We start from the raw sequence: 19,769 nt of genomic DNA, 5'->3' as shown, positions 1-19,769 counted from the left end.
GTTGAGAACCAGTGAACATGATTAGCTTATGCTTGAGGTGGAAAGAATTAGGATGGCAGCATTTGGTTTTTGAATTACAAATTACATTAGATGGTTAGATAAGCCTTGGAATATTTTCCAGAAATAAAACTGTTAAGTCACATATATCACTAATAAGTTTTAAATCTCCTTTAACTTCAAAGTAAGTTTCTTGAAACACTATGATATCTTAGTAAATAAATATTTCTTTTACATTATCCAGTAGCCAAAGACACTGTTCATTTTACTTGTAGTTTGAGATTTGTGGCTACATTACAGCACCAAGTATTAGAGAAGAAAGGGCTAGATGAATCCAGGGCAACCTCTGAAGGAAGATAGCATCCACCATACATTACCTATGCATGTTTTCTCATCTGAATCGAGCCGGTATCCATGGTTACAGGAGCATCGGGGCCCACCTACTGCATGTTCACAGTGATGGGAACAACCACCATTGTTCTTTTCACAGCTACTGACAATTTCCAATTCAACCCCTTTCCAAAACAAGCAAAGGAAGGATTATTAGCATAACAACAGAGAAATATGAATACATGGCAATAATGGGTACACTCTCTCTCTGTTGGGAAGAGGACAAACTTTATTGGAAATTTGTCAACACTCTGAGCATATAAAAGTTTGAGAACTACTAAGCATTGTACATATCTGACACTGAAGTGAAGTGTGAGTTGTTCAATCATGTTCAACTCTTCGTGACCCCATGGACTGAGCCCTCTAAGGCTCTGCTGTCCACGGAATTCTCCAGGCAAGAATACTGGGTAGCCATTCCCTTCTTCAGGGGATCTTCCCAACCCAGGGGTTGAACCTGGTCTCCTGCATTGCAGGTGGATTATTTACCATCTAAGCCACCAGGGAAGCCCTGTACATATTTATATCATATCAAAATAATAATAAACCTATAAATAATATTAAAATGACAAGGTAATACAGAAAGGTAATGAGTCCACCAGTGGTTATTGAACACATCTTAAAGGATACTTCCCTATGGCAATTTTTGGTATTTTCAGAGTGTAAATATATATGTGTGTGTGTGTGTGTGTGTATTGAATCAATGATCAGAAAGCAAATAGTTTGCCAGTTGACATATCTGTTCTCAAACTAATGGTATGTTAATATGTGCCCCTTTCCTAGGCTGTGAGCACTGTTAAAAATGTATGGAACAAAATAATGGAACAAAAGTATGAACACAAAACCGGTGAGTTAGCTGATTATATGTAACTCGCATCATGTTTATAGCTATGATGTATACACAAGTCATTTTGTATATAAACATCCTATTAATGCAAACACCAATTTTGCTGATTGTGGTACATGCCACTAATTTGGGGCATTAGAGGGGACATCCACCTCAATATACAGATGCCAATTTTCCTGAGCACACAGGTATTATAATCAATCATTTTCTAAGTGAGAAAGTGAAAAATAAAAGCATGCTTTGAATCATTGTGAAAAATACAGAATTAGATACTCTGCTATTTTCACCATTGGTCTCTATTGTTCTTCATTGTGTTGCTTGGACACACCCCTAATGAGAGTGACTACCTTGGTTCATTTCCTTTCATTTTTACCTCCTGAATCCTTTGAAAGAAGAAAGATGAGCAAGAACAGAACAAAGGCACTCAGGATTGTGGCATTCTTTGAGAACCTATACTACCATTCACACTGCTGAGGTATCTGCTATTTTTCTTGTATGGTTACAGTACAGAAATCATACTCCTGGATCCCAGCATCCTGTCTAGGGTAGGCAGCAGCCTTACATATCCCAGAGCAGCCAGGACATATCCCTGCCTTTGTGCTCATCGCTCTGTGCCTTCATCATCTTGTATCACCCAGCTCATAACAGATGTTCAAAAATAGGTTTTGAATGACTGAATAAACAAAAGAAGGATTATTGTTGTTGAAAATAAGAATGCCTTTGGGTTTAGAAACAGCTAGTTTAGGACTGAGCTAAATGAGAAAGCTAAAGGAAAGATTGAAATAATTAAGGGAACTGATATTTTTCACAATATATTAACATATACTCTTTAGGGAGACATATTTCAAATTTTGGCTCTGATTCTTGTTTTTCTCCTGTGATCAATGCGGCTCTAAGATTGCTGGAGATAATTTACTTTAAATATAAATGGCATTATTATAACCTCACAAAAACTATATGAGGCTAAAACAAGTTCATACTCATCTATAACTTACCACCAGAAGTAAATGTTTTTGATATGGATGATACAGTTAAACTATCATACTTAAAAATATGCTTTAAAAAGTTTAAAAACTGATCCCTGTGGTTTCTCATAGCAAACAATCATTATTTGCTCAATATATTAAATATGCATTAAATGTATATGGAATTTAAGTTCATTATATATTTCCTGGTAGTTGTAGAAAGTTTTATTTAACCATGCTGGATCTGGAATTTTTAAATTTCTAACCACAAGATAGTTCATTCACAGAGCACATTGAGGATTCAACATTTATGCTATTCAGTATTTTGAGAACTTCTGAAAAGAAATGACATGGTACAAAATATCATTGTCTTAGGAAAAACTTAAAACAACATTTGCCTAAAATAGGCTGCTATATGAAGAACACATAATTTATTGTTAAATATGACCACGTTCTGAAAACACTTACTCCACCTACAAGTTTTGAAACATTCATTTTCACCAAGAAAGTTTAGTATGTCAGTTAGTAAATATTGAGGTCTGGTGAGAGCCACACAAAGAACTTAGCCAAATATTCACATAAGGGAAATAAATGTAAATATACATTCAACCAAATGAATTCAACTCTAGGGCAAATTGCTTTCCCAAGTAAATTCTACGAAAGCTTGAACCTCACGACTCATTAGCAATAATGGCCCCTTCTTTCATGATAACTGAGAATGCACCAGTCTGATTGCAGGAGTTTTTATTTCAGGCATCTGTAAAATGTCCTCATCTCCTAAACCTCTGACCACATTAAAAAGCCAAAATATTAATAGTATAGAAAAACCCCTCGACATTTCTCTCTGCCTGAAAGAACTCCTTGGGGCACCAAGAGAAAGACTCACTTTGGAAAAAGTTATATCCTAATTAGTTAATTCTTCCCTTCCATTTTATTTAGTTTGCTCTTTAAAAGATAAATATCACTGCAGCAAAACTGCCCTGTCTTTAAGCAGTAGAAACAAACCAACAGAGCTTATGGCCATATTGGCAACCCAGGCATTAAATAAATGTAGAGCTTTATGCAGTGGAGGAGAATGAAGAAGTTAGTGACCTTAAGACTGTCTCTTCATGAGAGAGCTTAGATAAGAACACTAGCTGATTTATTCTGCTTGTCACTATCTTTATTCTTCTTCATGATCAAAGCTGATCAAGAGATGTATGATGTATACAAACACATAACAAAGTTAAAAGTATAATATATTTGGAGCTTAGAGACACTAGTTCAAGTCCTAGTTCAGTCACTGACTAATTTTGTATCATTGAACTTTGGGCTTTGGCCCTGATAGGAGAGAACTGGGAACGGCACCGTTGGAGCTGAGATCAGAAACCACACGTGGTACTACCATCTAGGGCTGCCCCTCACCCTGCTGGTTTTTCGTTCTTGCTGGCTCCTTTCCCCTGAGTTTTGCACTGGAGTTATTAGTGTCCAATAAATACTGCAGGACAGAGGTGGTGATGGATGACAGACTCCTCACAAAGGAGACCATGGGTCCAAGAGAGCCCCAGTCCAGAAGACCTGAGACTTAGTCCTTGTGGTCTACAAAGAGGATCATGATGCTGACCACATTCTGTGGACTCTGGGCTCCTATTTAATTGAATTAAAATGAGGGGGTTGGCCTTCTAAGCTCCCACTCCCACCCTATTTCAGTGGAAAACATTCTAAGGAGCTCTTACTTTGGCAAGTTATTCAGCACAATCCTTTTATTACTTTTGCTTAATACTTGTAAAATGCCACACATTCCTGGGCTGTGATCACTGTCACTTACTGTAACACTGTTTTCCATCAGCTCCCAGCTCAAAACCAGGTTGGCAGGCACAAGTGAAAGATCCCACTGTGTTCACACAACGATGGCTGCAGGGAGCAAGCCTTTCAGCACACTCGTTTATATCTGCAGAAAGAGATACACAGGAGCTGTGTCTTTGAAGGTGGAATTAAGACTTCTTTACAAACTATAAACATGAATGAAAGCATCCCCTCCCCTTCAACCCCTAACAACAATGCCAACAAACATAACAGTAAAATATCATACAGGCTCCATATTTGCAAATAAACCAACGTAAAATGACAAGAACTCTGCGGCAGGTCTCACTCATGTTCTTAAACACTTTTTTCTATTAGAACCTACTTCTTATTGTTGTTTAGTCGCTCAGTTGTGTCCAACTCTTTGTGATCTCATGGACTATAGTCTGCCAGGCTCCTCTGTCCATGGGATTTGCCAGGCAGGAATACTGGAGTAGGTAGCCATTTCCTTCTCTAAGGGATCTTCTCAACCCAGGGAATGAACCCACATTGCCTGCACTGGCAAGTGGATATTCTGTACCGCTGAGCCACCTGGGAAGCCCCATGAGAAACCACTGCTATCTATTAATTTGAAGAAAGAGAAAACAAACAAAAATAGACCTTTTCTATCCCCTAACAATACAGATAGAACACTTTAATTTGTCATTGTGAATATATATCACATTCTTAACCAAAATTGGTATCTCTCTGACTTAAGACAGTACAAGTGGCCCCACACAATGCAGATTTGGAGTCTTCTTAAGTAGCAATCCATAGTACATGTTCCACATATGATTGTCACAGTGCCATTTAAAACCTGGTGCCCTCTCTTTCTCGACACCAATAAACAAGTCTATTCAGTATAACATTATTTTGTGGCCCAGGTAGTTTATGCTCCCCTTACTCCACCCCTGCCTTAAATGGATAGGTTTCATCATCATTTTCCCAAATAGAACTTCCTCCTTATATTGTCCTGCATGTCACTCCCATCAGAACTCTTAATTTAAGAGAAATGCTCATCTTTCTAAGGTATTACAAAACTCTAAGTAGGCAGTAACTTTGGGGACAGTCTTTTTAGGAATAACGCACCAGATATCAAAATAAAAATTTGAAAAAGATATTCTATAAATTATGGCTATATATATTTCTCAATTTTCCACAGGTATTTAATAAGATCCTAGTTTGTGCCACATACAGAGCAAGGTAGGTTCTACGTAAACAGAGGACCAAGGCAGAAATGTTCTCTGTCAGAAAAGTATGTTTAACAATCCACAGAAAGTTTTATCTTATTTTTGGCTTCAAGGAAAAAAAAAAAACAAAACTAACTTAACACTAATCTTTATGTATAATTCTTTTTCAATTTCTCAAAGCATTTATCAGTCACATTAGTCAGGAAACATTTTGTATTTTCTTAATTAACCCCAATAAACTGTTTTTCATTTCATGGAAATGTCGTGATAAAAATGAAGGATTCTGTGATTTCTCAGAAGTTCTTAAAACAAAGACAGTCCCACAGGAATGACTTCATTTATCAGTTCTGGTCATGAAGTAATTTATCACTTTCATCTTTGAATTGAAGTATGTCTGTTTTGCTATGTCTAGGAAATGGAAATATGTAACCTTGTATTTCTAGAGTTTCTTTCTCTTTGGTTTTAATTATTCCAAACTTCTGAGAACACTCATTTGCACATACTTGATTTTCAAAGGTTAGCCCCACCTTCCGTAGCCTATAATAAAAAACTCCCTGTGCAATTATGGAAGGTTTTGAAATATTAATTTTGAAATTCACTTCAGAATGAAAAACAGAAAACAAAAAGAATTAATTCTGAAAGTACACCAGATTATTTTTTGTAACTAAAAATTGCACTGAGCTTTTGTATTGAATAGTATCATAAAAAATACCTTTCAGAATGATCAAATAAGAATATAAGTGTTTCTTTTTAAGCATAAATGAAAACACCTTTCTCCTAGCTGTTCTGACTATTCAAAACTGAATTACCACAAAATTGCAAACAATTACCCAATTAATCCATCAGCTTCAACTTCTTACCTGCACAGGCCTTTTTGTCTTCAGACAGTTGGTACCCTGGGTGACAGGCACACCTGGCCATGCCATTCTCGCTCTGACAGATGTGGGCACATCCATTCCCACCCGTGCAGGGGTCCATCTCTAGAAGCAATTAAGCAGTGATAGTTTGCAATTCATTAACTGTAGAAAAATGTGCAGAGCAGAAGTGTAGAGAAAGATACAAGAGAACTGGACCAGAGGGCTTCTCACGTTAGGGTGATAAGCCCTTTGGAAAGTCTTTCCCACTTTCAGATGACACTCATCCAACAAAAGGTTCCCCATTTTCTGATCTGAACTCCAAAATCTGAACAAATCTAAACGTGAATCAAGGTCAAAGAACTGGCTAATTTTACTCTTTTTAAAAGTTTATCTGCTGTGCTCTTGTTCCCAAAGTTAAGTAGAGTGAGCAGGAAATCCTCCACACACCTTTGCATTTTTTTCTCCTTCTCTCCCCACTTATTTTACTCATTTGCACAGCAGTTATCCTCATATAAACCTTTCACCTCCTCTCTATTTCCTCTGCCTTGGAATAAGCAACCACGGTGTGAAGAAAAGGCCAACTGGAGTAAAATGGAAGAGTCTTAGCTACAGCTACCATGGAGATGGAATAAAGACGTTCACATCCCAGTGAAATTAGTCAGTGACCTCCTTCTGACCTCCTCCTCTTACTTGCTCTTTTCTTAGTCTCAGTCATATTCTTTGGAAGTCCAAAGTAATGTAAAGCCACACATCCTATCCAGATTACCTCCACACAGAGCTTATTTGTTGAATTCACGAGTTAAGTGATCCTGGTCTAAATATGAGAAACAGCCTTGTCTACATTATAAGCTGCTGGGGTGGGAATTTCTACTCTTGCATGCTCCCCTTTCCTTTTTTAAAATAATGCACAGAATATAAAAAAAAAACAATGAATAAAGCTACCTTGTCCCCACATTTACCCAGTTTCATGCAACCACTATCATACAGAAATGCTTACATGCTTTCATTACTTTCTTGCAAACCATTTCAGACTTTATGAAAATATAAGTGATACAAACATCTTCTATCTATCTATCACAGATACAACACACATTATTCTGCTTCTTGCTTTTATGTAGGGGGAGATTGAATTAAATCTGTAGATCAATTTGGGGGAATATTGTCATTTGAACAATATTGGGTTATCTGATCCATGAACACGAGATGGCTTTCCATTTATTTTAGGATCTAACTTATTTTACCAATGTTTTATAGTTTTCATTACATAATTTTTGCACTTCTTTTGTTAAATATGTTCCTATGTATTTTATCATATTCAATGCTATGGTAACTAGAATCATTTGTTAATTTTACTTCCAGATATTTTAGTTGCAAGTGTATAGAAATCCAATTGATATTTTACATTTTGATCTTTTATCATGTAACTTAGCTGGATTTCCTTATTATTCTAATAGCTTTTATTTTTCAAGGTGTGTTCCTTAAAAATTTCTGTTTCAAGATCCTGTCATTGCAAAGAAAGATATTTTACTTCTTTCCTAATCTGGATGCCTTCTATTTTCATGCTTTTTTGCTTTGGCTATAATGTCCAGTACAATGCTGAATAGAAGTGGTATGAACAGATATCCTTGCCTCATTCCTGATTAGAGGGGGGAAGCTTTCAGCATTTCACTATTAAGTAAATATTAGCTGTGTGTTTCTCATAGATTCCATTTATTGGTTGGGGAAGTTCTCTTCTATTTCTAGTTTGGTGAATTCTTTTATCATGAAAGGGAATTAAATTTTGTCAAGTTTTCTTTTTTTTTTTTACCTGCATCTATTGAGATGATAAGGTTGGTTTTAATATGGTATATTTTAAAATACATAATTCTTAGATGTTGAACCCATCTTGATTTCCTGAGATAAATCTGACTTGATCATAGTGTATAGTTCCTTTTATGTGTTGTTGGATTTGGTTTACTAGTATTTTGCCGAGGATTTTTACATCTACAAGCAAACAAGATTTTAGTCTGGTCTTTCTTTGTGAAATTTGTGATTTTGGTATCAGAGTAATACTGGCTTCATGGAATGAGCTTGGGATTATTCTCTCCTCTTATATATTTTGGGACAACACTTTTCAACTGATGAAAACAACTCAGAATCCTATACCGAGCAAAATTACCCTGCAGGAATGAAGGAGAAACCAAGACATTCCCACATGATGGAAAACTAAGAGAATTTATCTCTAGCAGACTATTCTAAAATTATGTCATTTTTTTTCTAAATAGAAAGGAAATGATTTTTAAAGAAAGGAATAGTGGAGCACCAAGAAAAAAAGAAAGAACAACAGCATAAGAAAGAAAGAGTAAGAATAGGAAAAATATGTATATATGCATATATATACAAAATATTATATATGCATTATATATATGATATATAGAGAAACATATATAAATACAATAAACTTTACTTCCCCTCATGAATCTCCTAAATTATACTTAATAACTGAATAAAACATAACATTGTCTAACATGGTTCTAAATGTACATAGAGAGAATAGTTAAACAATTATATAGGAATGGAAAAGAGCAGAGAGAAAGTAGTTAAGGTGTCATACTTCACTTGAACTGGTAAAAATGATACTACTGGTAAATAGTTATACACAATATAATACCTGACAACCAGGAAAAAACTAGTTAAAGATACACATTCAAAACTGTTATGAATATAGGGAAGTGGAATTCTAAAAAAGTGTTATAGTAGTGTATAGGAAGAAATGAAAATACTCGGAAAAATTTAATAAAACAGAAATAATAAACAGAAAAAAAAATGTCAAACAAGTTGTGTCGTTACATGACTACATTCATGTAAATGACTTACTACGCCAATTAAAAGGCCCAGTTTTGACAAATGACTTAGAAAACATGACCTAACTATATGTTGTCTACATGAAACTCACTCTGAAAATAATGACATAGGCTGGTAAAAAGTAAAAGGATGGGAAAATGCATATCATACAAACACTGATCAAAGGAAAGCAGGAATGGCACCATTAATATCAGATAAAGTAGATTTCAGCACAAAGAAAATTACCAGAGACAGACACATTATATCATAATAAAAAAAGAATACTAGAAAGGGCCAATTCACCAAGAAGACATAAAAATCCTAAATGTAGGGATTCCTGGGTGGCACAGTGGTAAAGAATCTGCCTGCCAATGCAGGGGATGCAAGAGACAAAGGTTCGATCCCTGAATTGGGAAGATCCCCTGGAGGAAGAAATGCCAAACCATTCCAGTATTCTTGCCTCAAAGGTTCCATGGACAGGGGGGCCTGGTTGGCTACAGTCCACGGGGTCCCAAAATGTTAGACATGACTGTGCATGCATGTATAGGCACACATATGCACCAAACAATAATACCGCAAAATGTGGAGAGCAAAAGCTGATAGAAATGAAGGAAAAATTGACAAATTCACAATTTTGGTTGTAGTCTTTATCTCTACGCTTTCACGTATTAAGAACAGAACAACCAGAAAGAAAATCATCAAGAAAAGCCACTACCAACCCATAAGACCTAGTTGACACTTATAAAACACTACATTCAACAACAGCAGGATATACATTCTTGTCAAGTGCCTCCAGAACACTAAACAAAAGATATTTTATTTGTGATCCATAGGCTGTAAAAAATCTCAATGGAAAATAAAAATCGTCAAGTTGAATAAAAATAAAAATTCAATACCAAAAATTTGAGGACACAGTTAAAACAATGCTGAGAGGGAGAGAGAGGGAGAGATTTGTGGTACTAAATTCACTGGAAATGATCTCAAATCAATAATCTAAGCTTCCACTTCAAGAACTCAGAATAAGAAGAGCAAAATAAATCCAAATCAAGTAGAATGAAGAAATTGTAAAAATGAGGCCAGAAAGCAAAAAAATTAAAAACAAAAATATAGATAATATTATTGAAACAAAGAGTTGGTTCTTAGATCAACAAAATTGACAATGGTGACTGACAAAGAAAGTAAAAAATACAAATTACCACTGTTCGGAATGAAATAGGATATTACTATAAACCCTGAAGACATCAAAAGTATAGTAAGACACTACTACAAACAACTCTGCTGAATTTGACAACTTGGATGAAATGGGCTAATTCCTTAAAAGAAATGCAAACAATCACAATTCAATCACATGAAACAGAGAATGTATAAAGCTCTATAAATCTGAAAAAAATTAATTCATAATTTAAACATTCCCCAAAGAGAAATTTTCCAGCCTAGATAATTTCACTGAATAATCCTACCAAACTTTTAAGGAAGAATTAACATCAATTCTAAAATTTCTTCTAGAAAATAGAAGAAATACTTTTTAACTTATCTATTTTATGAAGCTAGTATTATTCTGACACCAAAGCCCAGCAAAGACTTTCTATTTATAAAAAAGAAAAAGAAAATACTATAGACCAATATCACTCAACAATACAGATGCAAAAAATCCTTCACAAAATTTTAGCAAATAGAATCCAGCAATATATACACACAAATTACACAGACCAAGGAGGGTTTATTGCAGCATAAACAGCTGGTGCAAATATTTAAAATCAATGTAATTCTTCATATTTACAGAATAAAGAAATTCACATGATCATATTAATTAATGTAAAAAATTTGACATAATTCAATAGGGAAAACCACTAGACCATTCAGGTATGACTAAATCAAATCCCTTATACAGTGGAAGTGAGAAATAGGTTTAAGGGACTAGATCTGATAGACAGAGTGCCTGATGAACTATGGATGGAGGTTCGTGACACTGTACAGGAGATAGGGATTAAGACCATCCCCATGGAAAAGAAATGCAAAAAAGCAAAATGACTGTCTGAAGAGGCCTTACAAATAGCTGTGAAAAGAAGAGAAGCGAAAAGCAAAGGGGGAAAGGAAAGATACTCCCATCTGAAGACAGAGTTGCAAAGAGTAGAAAGGAGAGATTTTAAAAAAGTCTTCCTCAGTGATCAATGCAAAGAAATAGAGGAAAAAAACAGAATGGGAAAGACTAGAGATCTCTTCAAGAAAATTAGAGATACCAAGGGAACATTTCATGCAAAGTTGGGCTCTATAAAGGACAGAAATGGTATGGACCTAACAGAAGCAGAAGATATTAAGAAGAGGTGGCAAAAATACACAGAAGAACTGTACAAAAAAGATCTTCACGACCCAGATAATCACAATGGGGTGATCACTCACCTAGAGCCAGACATCCTGGAATGGGAAGTCAAGTGGGCCTTAGAAAGCATCACTACGAACAAAGCTAGTGGAGGTGATGGAATTCCAGTTGAGCTATTTAAAATCTTGAAAGATGATGCTGTGAAAGTGCTGCTCTCAATATGCCAGCAAATATGGAAAACTCAGCAGTAGCCACAGGACTGGAAAAGGTCAGTTTTCATTCCAATTCCAAAGAAAGGCAATGCCAAAGAATGCTCAAACTACCACACAATTGCACTTATCTCACATGCTAGTAAAGAAATGCTCAAAATTCTCCAAGCCAGGCTTCAGCAATATGTGAACCGTGAACTTTCAGATGTTCAAGGTGGTTTTAGAAATGGCAGAGGAACCAGAGATCAAATTGCCAACATCTGCTCAGTTCAGTTCAGTCTCTCAGTCCTGTCTGACTCTTTTCGACCTCATGAATTGCAGCACACCAGGTCTCCCTGTCCATCACCAACTCCCGGGGTTTACTCAAAACTCATGTCCATTGAGTCGGTGATGCCATCCAGCCTTCTCATCCTCTGTCATCCCCTTCTCCTCCTGCCCCCAGTCCCTCCCAGCATCAGGGTCTTTTCCAATGAGTCAACTCTTCACATCAGGTGGCCAAAGTACTGGAGTTTCAGCTTCAGCATTAGGATGGGCTGGTTGGATCTCCTAGAAGTCCAAGGGACTCTCAAGAGTCTTCTCCAACACCACAGTTCAAAAGCATCAATTCTTCAATGCTCAGTTTTCTTCACAGTTCAACTCTCACATCCATACATGACCACTGGAAAAACCATAGCCTTGGCTAGACGGACCTTTGTTGGCAAAGTAATGTCTCTGCTTTTTAATATGCTATCTAGGTTGGTCATAACTTTCCTTCCAAGGAGTAAGCGTCTTTTAATTTCATGGCTGCAATCACCACATGCAGTGATTTTGGAGTCCCAAAAACAAAGTCTGACACTGTTTCCACTGTTTCCCCATCTATTTCCCATGAAGTGATGGGACTAGATGCCATGATTGTAGTTTTCTGAATGTTGAGCTTTAAGCCAACCTTTTCACTCTCCTCTTTCACTTTCATCAAGAGGCTTTTTTTCTGGAACTCTCTTGCTTTTTCAATGATCCAGCGGATGTTGGCAATTTGATCTCTGGTTCCTCTGCCTTTTCTAAAACCAGCTGAACATCTGGAAGTTCACGGTTCACGTATTGCTGAAGCCTGGCTTGGAGAATTTTAAGCATTGCTTTACTAGCATGTGGGATGAGTGCAATTGTGAGGTAGTTTCCATCCACTGGATCATCGAAAAAGCAAGAGAGTTACAGAAAAAAAAATCTATTTCTGCTTTATTGACTATGTCAAAGCCTTTGACTATGTGGAACACAGTAAATTGTGGAAAATTCTGAAAGAGATCGGAATACCAGACCATCTGACCTGTCTCTTGAGAAACCTGCATGCAGGTTAGGAAGCAACAGTTAGAACTGGACATGGAACAACAGACTGGTTCCAAATAGGAAAAGGAGTACCTCAAGGCTGTATATTGTCACCCTACTTATTTAGCTTATATACAGAGTATAGCATATGAAACGCTGGGCTGGAAGAAGCACAAGTTGGAATCAAGATTGCCGGGAGAAATATCAGTAACCTCAGATATGCAGATGACACCACCCTTATGGCAGAAAGAGAAGAGGAACTAAAAAGCCTCTTGATGAAAGCGAAGGAGGAGAGTGAAAAGGTTGGCTTAAAGCTCAACATTCAGAAAACTTCAATCATGGAATCTGGTCCCATCACTTCATGGGAAATAGATGGGGAAAAAGTGGAAACAGTGTCAGACTTAATTTTTTTGGGCTCCAAAATCACTGCAGATGGTGATTGCAGCCATGAAATTAAAAGACACTTACTCCTTGCAAGAAAAGTTATGACCAACCTAGACAGCATATTTAAAAGCACAGATATTACTTTGTCAACAAAAGTCCGACTAGCCAAGGCTATGGTTTTTCCAGTGGTCATGTATGGATGTGAGAGTTGGACTGTGAAGAAAGCTGAGTGCCGAAGAATTGATGCTTTTGAACTGTGGTGTTGGAGAAGGCTCTTGAGAGTCCCTTGGTCTGCAAGGAGATCCAACCAGTCCATCCCAAATGAGATCAGTCCTGGGTGTTCATTGGAAGGACTGATGTTGAAGCTGAAACTCCAGTACTTTGGCCATCTCATGCGAAGAGTTGACTCATTGGAAAAGACTCTGATTTGGGAAGGATTGGGGACAGGAGGAGAACGGGACGACAGAGGATGAGATAGCTGGATGGCATCACCCACTCGATGGACACAGGTTTGGGTAGACTCTGGGATTTGGTGATGGACAGGGAGGCCTGGCATGCTGCGATTCATGGAGTCGCAAGGAGTCAGACACGACTGAGCAACTGAACTGAACTGAACACAATATTCATGACAAAAAGAAAATGGGAGCAGTGAGAACTTTCTCAACCTAATAAAAAGCATATACAAGAAACCAATAAGCAAATACAAGAAACCTATAACTAACATTATGCTTAATGATACTGAATTATTCCCCCCAGACATTAGGAACAACACAGAAACGCTTACTCTCATTGCCAGATGCAACATAGTGCTACCATAGCTCACGGAATCAGGCAAGAAGAGGAAATAAAAGGATCATAGATCAGATAGAAAGAAATAAACTATTCCTATTTGCATATTACATGATTTTAAAATCATGTTTGAAAATCCTAAGGAATCTACAAACTCTCAGAACTAAAAAGTGAGTTCAGCAAGGTAGCAGCATACAAGGTACACAGATAATGATAAATTGCTTTTAGATATACTATTAATGAACACATGTACAGTGAAATTATAAAGGGAAAACATCTGCAATTACCCAGTCACAGGACACATTCTATATCTTTGAATAGATTATATACAATTCTTTGAAGGCAAGGACCTGACTTATATACCTTGGTATCCTCATACATTGAGAATCTATATAGAAGGCATTGCATAAACTGTGGTTTGTTGGAAAGAGGATACAGTTATCAGAAATTTGGTTTCAAGTATAGGTCTGTCAGTTGCTGGAAAATTGGAGGACACAACAGATACACGATGGTAGACTCTAGATGCATTCAAGGAAATAGGACCATGCTCTTGCCCTCCTGGACTATTCATTCTGCTGGGTGAGGTAGAGAGTGCATGAGTAAATCAGTAAGAAAAATCATCACAGATTATTGCGAGTGCTGTGAAGGAAATAAATAGGATGCTGTGAGAGACAGTAGCTTAAGAGGAGAGCCTTGACTGGAAAAGAGAATTTGGGGCAGAGGTCTCAAACACTGAGGTAGGGAAGGCATAGCATGTTATTGTCATTGTTCAGTCCTTAAGTAGTGTTCAACTCTTCATGACCCCATGGACTGCAGTGCGCCAGGCTTCCCTGTCCTTCACTATGTCTTGGAGTTGGCTCAAACTCATGTCCAATGAGTAGGTGATGCTATTCAACCATTTCATCCTCTGTCACCCCCTTCTCCTCCTAATCTCAGTCTTGCCCAGCGTCAGGATCTTTTCCAATGAGTTGGCTCTTCACATCAGGTGACCAAAGTATTGGAGTTTCAGCTTCTGCATCAGTCCTTCCAATGAATATTCAGGGTGGATTTCCTTTAGGACTGACTGGTTTGATGATCTCCTTGCAGTTCAAGGGACTTTCAAGAGTCTTCTCCAGAACCACAATTCAGAAGCACCAATTCTTCAGTGCTCAGCCATCTTTATAGTCCAGGTCTCACATTCATACATGACTATTGGAAAACCAAAGCTGTGACTATACAGACCTTTGTTGGCAAAGTTATTTCTCTGCTTTTAATACACTGTCTAGGTTTGTCACAGCTGCCATAAGGAAGCCTGTGGCTGCACATGCAGTTCACAGTAAAGATTCAGGAATTAACTAAGGTCAGCAGTAAGGCACTGAAGAGTTTAAGTGGATAAGTGGCAGGGTCAATAGTAAAATTTCCAGGTCTTCTGAATCTTGCTTCAATAATCATTTTCTCTTTATTGAGATAGTTAAAATATGTGTATTTTATTAAGAAAATACATTACAAAATGGTAGCCGTGAAGCCACATAGGATAAAATCTTTCACTGACTTTGCAATTTTAAAATCTCTCAGTATCTTGCATTCTTATGCACAGTTAAGGCATTTCAAATTCCAAAGAAATTGCTGTTTCCTTTTTACTTTCTGTGTAACTTGAAGAACATAAATAAGAAGGTAATTTGGATGTATGAGTTGGCATGGATTTCACTAAATATGTTAGTTTAAGAGCAGTTTAAAATAATACATTGCAATTTATCTTGAACAGCTCAAATTCTGGCTGGAAATCATTTTAAGGGTTTGATTATTAGTCAAAACTTTGGAAGATGCTTAAGTAAAAAAAAAAAAAAAAGCAATTATCTTATTTTATGTATTCCAGTACAGTTTAAAACCTTATTTAGATTTTTAACAAATATGAAATTAAAATATGATTTAAAAATCGGTTATGATTATAATATTGATTTCAAATGAACCTTTGTCATATACCTCTACTTTCCAAAGACTGTATGGGATAAACAGCCACAGAGAAATTCCTGACTTATTTGTAAAAATTAAACTCATAACTATCTTGCAAAATACATGAGCCAATTTACACCTCAAACTTTTTAAGAAAAGCTTCTTACAGAAAATATACAAATGTACACTGAAGAAGCTAAATGTTACTTAATTATAATCAGTGACGCAGATTTCAAGCTCAATACCAGAAATTTTTTTCTCTCTTAAAGATGTTCTATTACACTTCTACAAGTTCTCAGTCACCAGTTTTTCAACAATTAAGGACAGAAGAATTAAAGACGCCAAGGAAAAGCTCTGGCTACTTTTGTTCTTATTTTTAAGACCTCTCAATACTCTCAGGTAACACCTTCTCTAAATGACATCCTCAAAAGCACATGTTAGTAACGTTCATGTTAGTAACCTCCCCATAAGCCACAAAGCATTTGCTACAGGTATTCACTAGTCAGAGTCTTTTGATTTCCTCTCTCTAGAGTCTCATTTCTTGAGTTTCAAAGATGCCTGAAAACCAATGATTCTATTTGTAAGGTGAAGATGTCTGTGTTTAACAAAGTACCCATGTGGTTAAACAATGCACATTTTCATATATGCAGGTATATTGGCATTTTACCAGGGAGTATGTTCTAGTCCAAGAAGTATATTCCTAATGAAAATTAATTGGATATATATGTTAATAAAATCTCCACTCTATAATCCCAATAGCATCCCTAACTGTTGGTGTTTTAAATATGTGATTCTCTATATGTGAAATAATTCTATGTGGAGGATTTCTGTAACCTTGACACTGTTCTCTGGAGTAATTCCTACTCTTCTTTCCAAATTGACGTTAGATATCATTTTCTCTTAAAAACGTTTTTTTTTAGCCCTTCTGTCTGGTTTACTTCTGTTTACTGGAGTTCCTAGAGTATGTTTTGCACAGCTGTGAACTCTTCATGCATTTGCCTCCCCTACCAGACCATGATATTCCCATGATATTCTGGAGGGCAGGGACCTTTGACTTTTGTATCAAAGAACTCTTCAGTTCCAACTCCAGTTCCTGGTCTATAATGGGAAGTTGGAAATGTCCCTTCCAGGAAGGAAACGCCTGGCATAGCAACATGTGAGAGAATGGCGAAGAAGATAAGCAGATTTTTTATCTGGTGAAATACCACATTATTATCCCAAGCCTGAAAGAAAAAAAAAAATCCTCAAAGCAAAAATGAGATAAAACAATCATTTGGTCCATGCCCTGGAAAAAGAGACCGAAAACCCCCCAAACCTTTAGATTTTCTTTTTAAGTCTTGTTCATTACTAATATTATTCAATTCCTACACTCACTCTATCTGTTAAAGTCCCTCAGAGAGTCAAGATTTATTTCTAGCACAGCATTACAGATCCCTTTCATCTAGTCCTAGATAAAATGCAAGAAATCTATTCAGTTCATGGCGAGAAGTGCAGCTGCTATTGGAGCTTCTACATGCTTAATGAACTGCATGTTCACTTGAAAGGCTAATCCCATCCAACTAGAGTTCAGGCCATTATGGGGCTTACAAGGGCGCTCAGACATGAAATGCTGGCTAAGACTCTAACTGAGCTTCATAATAGACAGCATCCTGGTTTATGGGACAGGGATATTGTATTCATCAAAGGGCAATATAAGACTTTGTATTGACTGACCGGAGAAACTAGTCACATCATCCGAGGCTGCTATAGTTTAGTCTAGCTGTCAATTTGGCAGTTCCTGGGTTGCAAATTGCGGATACTATTGCTTAACATTCATGTCTCTTCACATCCCAGCAGTGGCAGCTCACCATTGACGTCCGTGTTTCCTAACTGCAGTCCAGCCCAGCTGGAGAGCCAATTTCTAACGCAATTGCAGCCTGTTCTGACAAGAGGTCTGGTAGTCAAATGCCACATTCTCTGAGGCACTTTGGAGACTATCACTTTATGGAGCACTGGTGGATGCAATGAGAAAACCAATGGGCAGGAAACAACCACTTTTTAAAGTTAATTATATTATTAAAAATTCTGTTCCTCCACAGAATTACTATAATTATTGTCTATAATATTCATGTTGACATTTAACAAGTCAAACTTTCTAAATGGCATATGAAAAAGATCAAAGAGGCATGAATTTGTAACCTGACTCTGCTAGGGCCACTAGTACTGTGACCTTGGGACAGTCATTTGACTTCTAGGAGCTTTAAGCCCTGTATATGTAAAAACAAGCATAATAATGACTATTTCATGATATTGTTGCTAAATATGAAGTGAAATAAGGTATGTAAAACAACTAATACAGTATCTGGAGTAATGCTCAAATGTTAGGCATTATAAGTGATAATAGAGTAAGAAGAGGAAGGAAATGGACAAAGGAATAATAAGCTACCATCAGAAAGAGAGTTTGGAATTTGATATATTTGAAGTAAAACAACTGTGAGTGATATGAAATCCAGAGTGTGCTCAGGCTTGTGAATAGCTACCACTGACTGGAGTAAAGGAAATAAAAAAAAAATCTTAATGTAGGGAGTTAAAAGAATCATGACAAGTAATAAAATCAAGAATGATTTACCAAATTCCTAGTAAGTAAAAGATCTTAGGAGAGAAAGATAAATAAGAACTTCTACTATGTGGGGAGATGAACAAGTATGTTAAAATGGGGAAGGATGTAGAAAGAGAAGATCAATTATTAGCGAAAGAATCAGACCAGGTAAGAACAGGGTCTCAAAATCTAAGGAAAGAGACTTTCAAAAAGGAAGTCAAGTGTAAGCTGGGTCAGCTGCTGAAGGGTAACAGTCAAAAGAAAGTTATGAGTGCTTCACTTGTACTAAGTACTGTTTTAGGCACTTCACTTGTATCCATTCAATACAGCATGAATGTAAGTACAATAACTTGAAAGTCAGATAAGGAAAAGTCTTTACTGAATGGTATCAGAAAACAAGGAGATGACCTGAAGGGATAATAACTCTGAACTATGCTACATTTGGAAATCTTCAACAAATAATAATAATTACTATAATTGTGGATTAATAATTGTTAAAGTTAATATATGCTTAATATATTCCAGGAACTATGATAAGTGCTTTATGTGCACTCATTCCTTTAATCTTCATAAGAACTCAAAGAAGTAAGTACAATTTAAATACCCATTTTATAGACAAAGAAACTGAGGCAGAAATTGTATTCAAGTTCTCAAAGCTAAAAAGTTACAGAAGTGGGATTTGAAGGGGAAAAGGGGGCTTCAAGCTCAGGAGGCTGGATTCAGAAACTTGTTTCTTAACTCCTACACTATACTGGAGGAGAAGAGGTCTGGAGTATCTTGTGATAGCTATACAGATGAGATGCTTACAAAGACAAGGTCATAAAGGGTGGTGTACCCAGAAGATAAGTGATGAGATGACAGATTTAAAGATGGATAATAGTGATAAATATAGAGAACAGCCACAGGGGGAATGGAACTTTTGTTCCTGGGAGATGGGAGAAATGGCATTAAAAAAAATTTTTGAGAATCTACAGAAATTGATTCTTAAAATTCAGTAAGCAAGGACTGGGAACTGGAAAAGTGAGACCCGGGAAGACTACACTGAACAGAGTACATGAGGTTTGAGAGCAAGACTTGGTGTCATCAAAACCTGAATTTCAGTCTTGACTCTATCAAGAAACTGTTATGTCACCCTGCAGCTGAAAATGTACTCCTCTCTGCGTTAGGGCTCTAGCAATAACTTCTGTGAGCCAGGAAACTTACTAAGCCTTACACGCATTCCTTATTTAACCTTTATTCATAACGTTATGACATATATATGATTATTATGCCCAGATCACAGATGAAGAAATACTAATGAGTTTAAATTAACAGCTCATCTTCACAATGAATGAGAGACCTGGGATTTTCAGCCAGATCTAGCTGATCCCA

At 36.7% G+C, this 19,769-nt stretch overlaps 1 protein-coding gene across 1 annotated transcript in view; it reads right to left on the bottom strand.

Moving 5' to 3' along the window:
- LOC133074058 (EGF-like and EMI domain-containing protein 1) overlaps positions 1 to 19,769 on the bottom strand; it is a 548,755-nt gene that overhangs the window by 19,370 nt on the left and 509,616 nt on the right. The window contains exons 7-9 of the mRNA XM_061168016.1: positions 6,068 to 6,187; positions 4,004 to 4,126; positions 375 to 512 (exon numbers count right to left, since the gene is read on the bottom strand). Of these exons, the coding sequence (XP_061023999.1) occupies positions 375 to 512; positions 4,004 to 4,126; positions 6,068 to 6,187 (381 nt within the window). The remainder of the gene's footprint in view (positions 1 to 374; positions 513 to 4,003; positions 4,127 to 6,067; positions 6,188 to 19,769) is intronic.

The sequence above is a fragment of the Dama dama genome, chromosome 19 (genome assembly GCF_033118175.1).
Source record: "Dama dama isolate Ldn47 chromosome 19, ASM3311817v1, whole genome shotgun sequence".
NCBI lineage: Eukaryota > Metazoa > Chordata > Mammalia > Artiodactyla > Cervidae > Dama > Dama dama.
The sequence above is the reverse complement of the archived record's forward strand: the minus strand, read 5'-3'. Positions and strand labels throughout refer to the sequence as shown.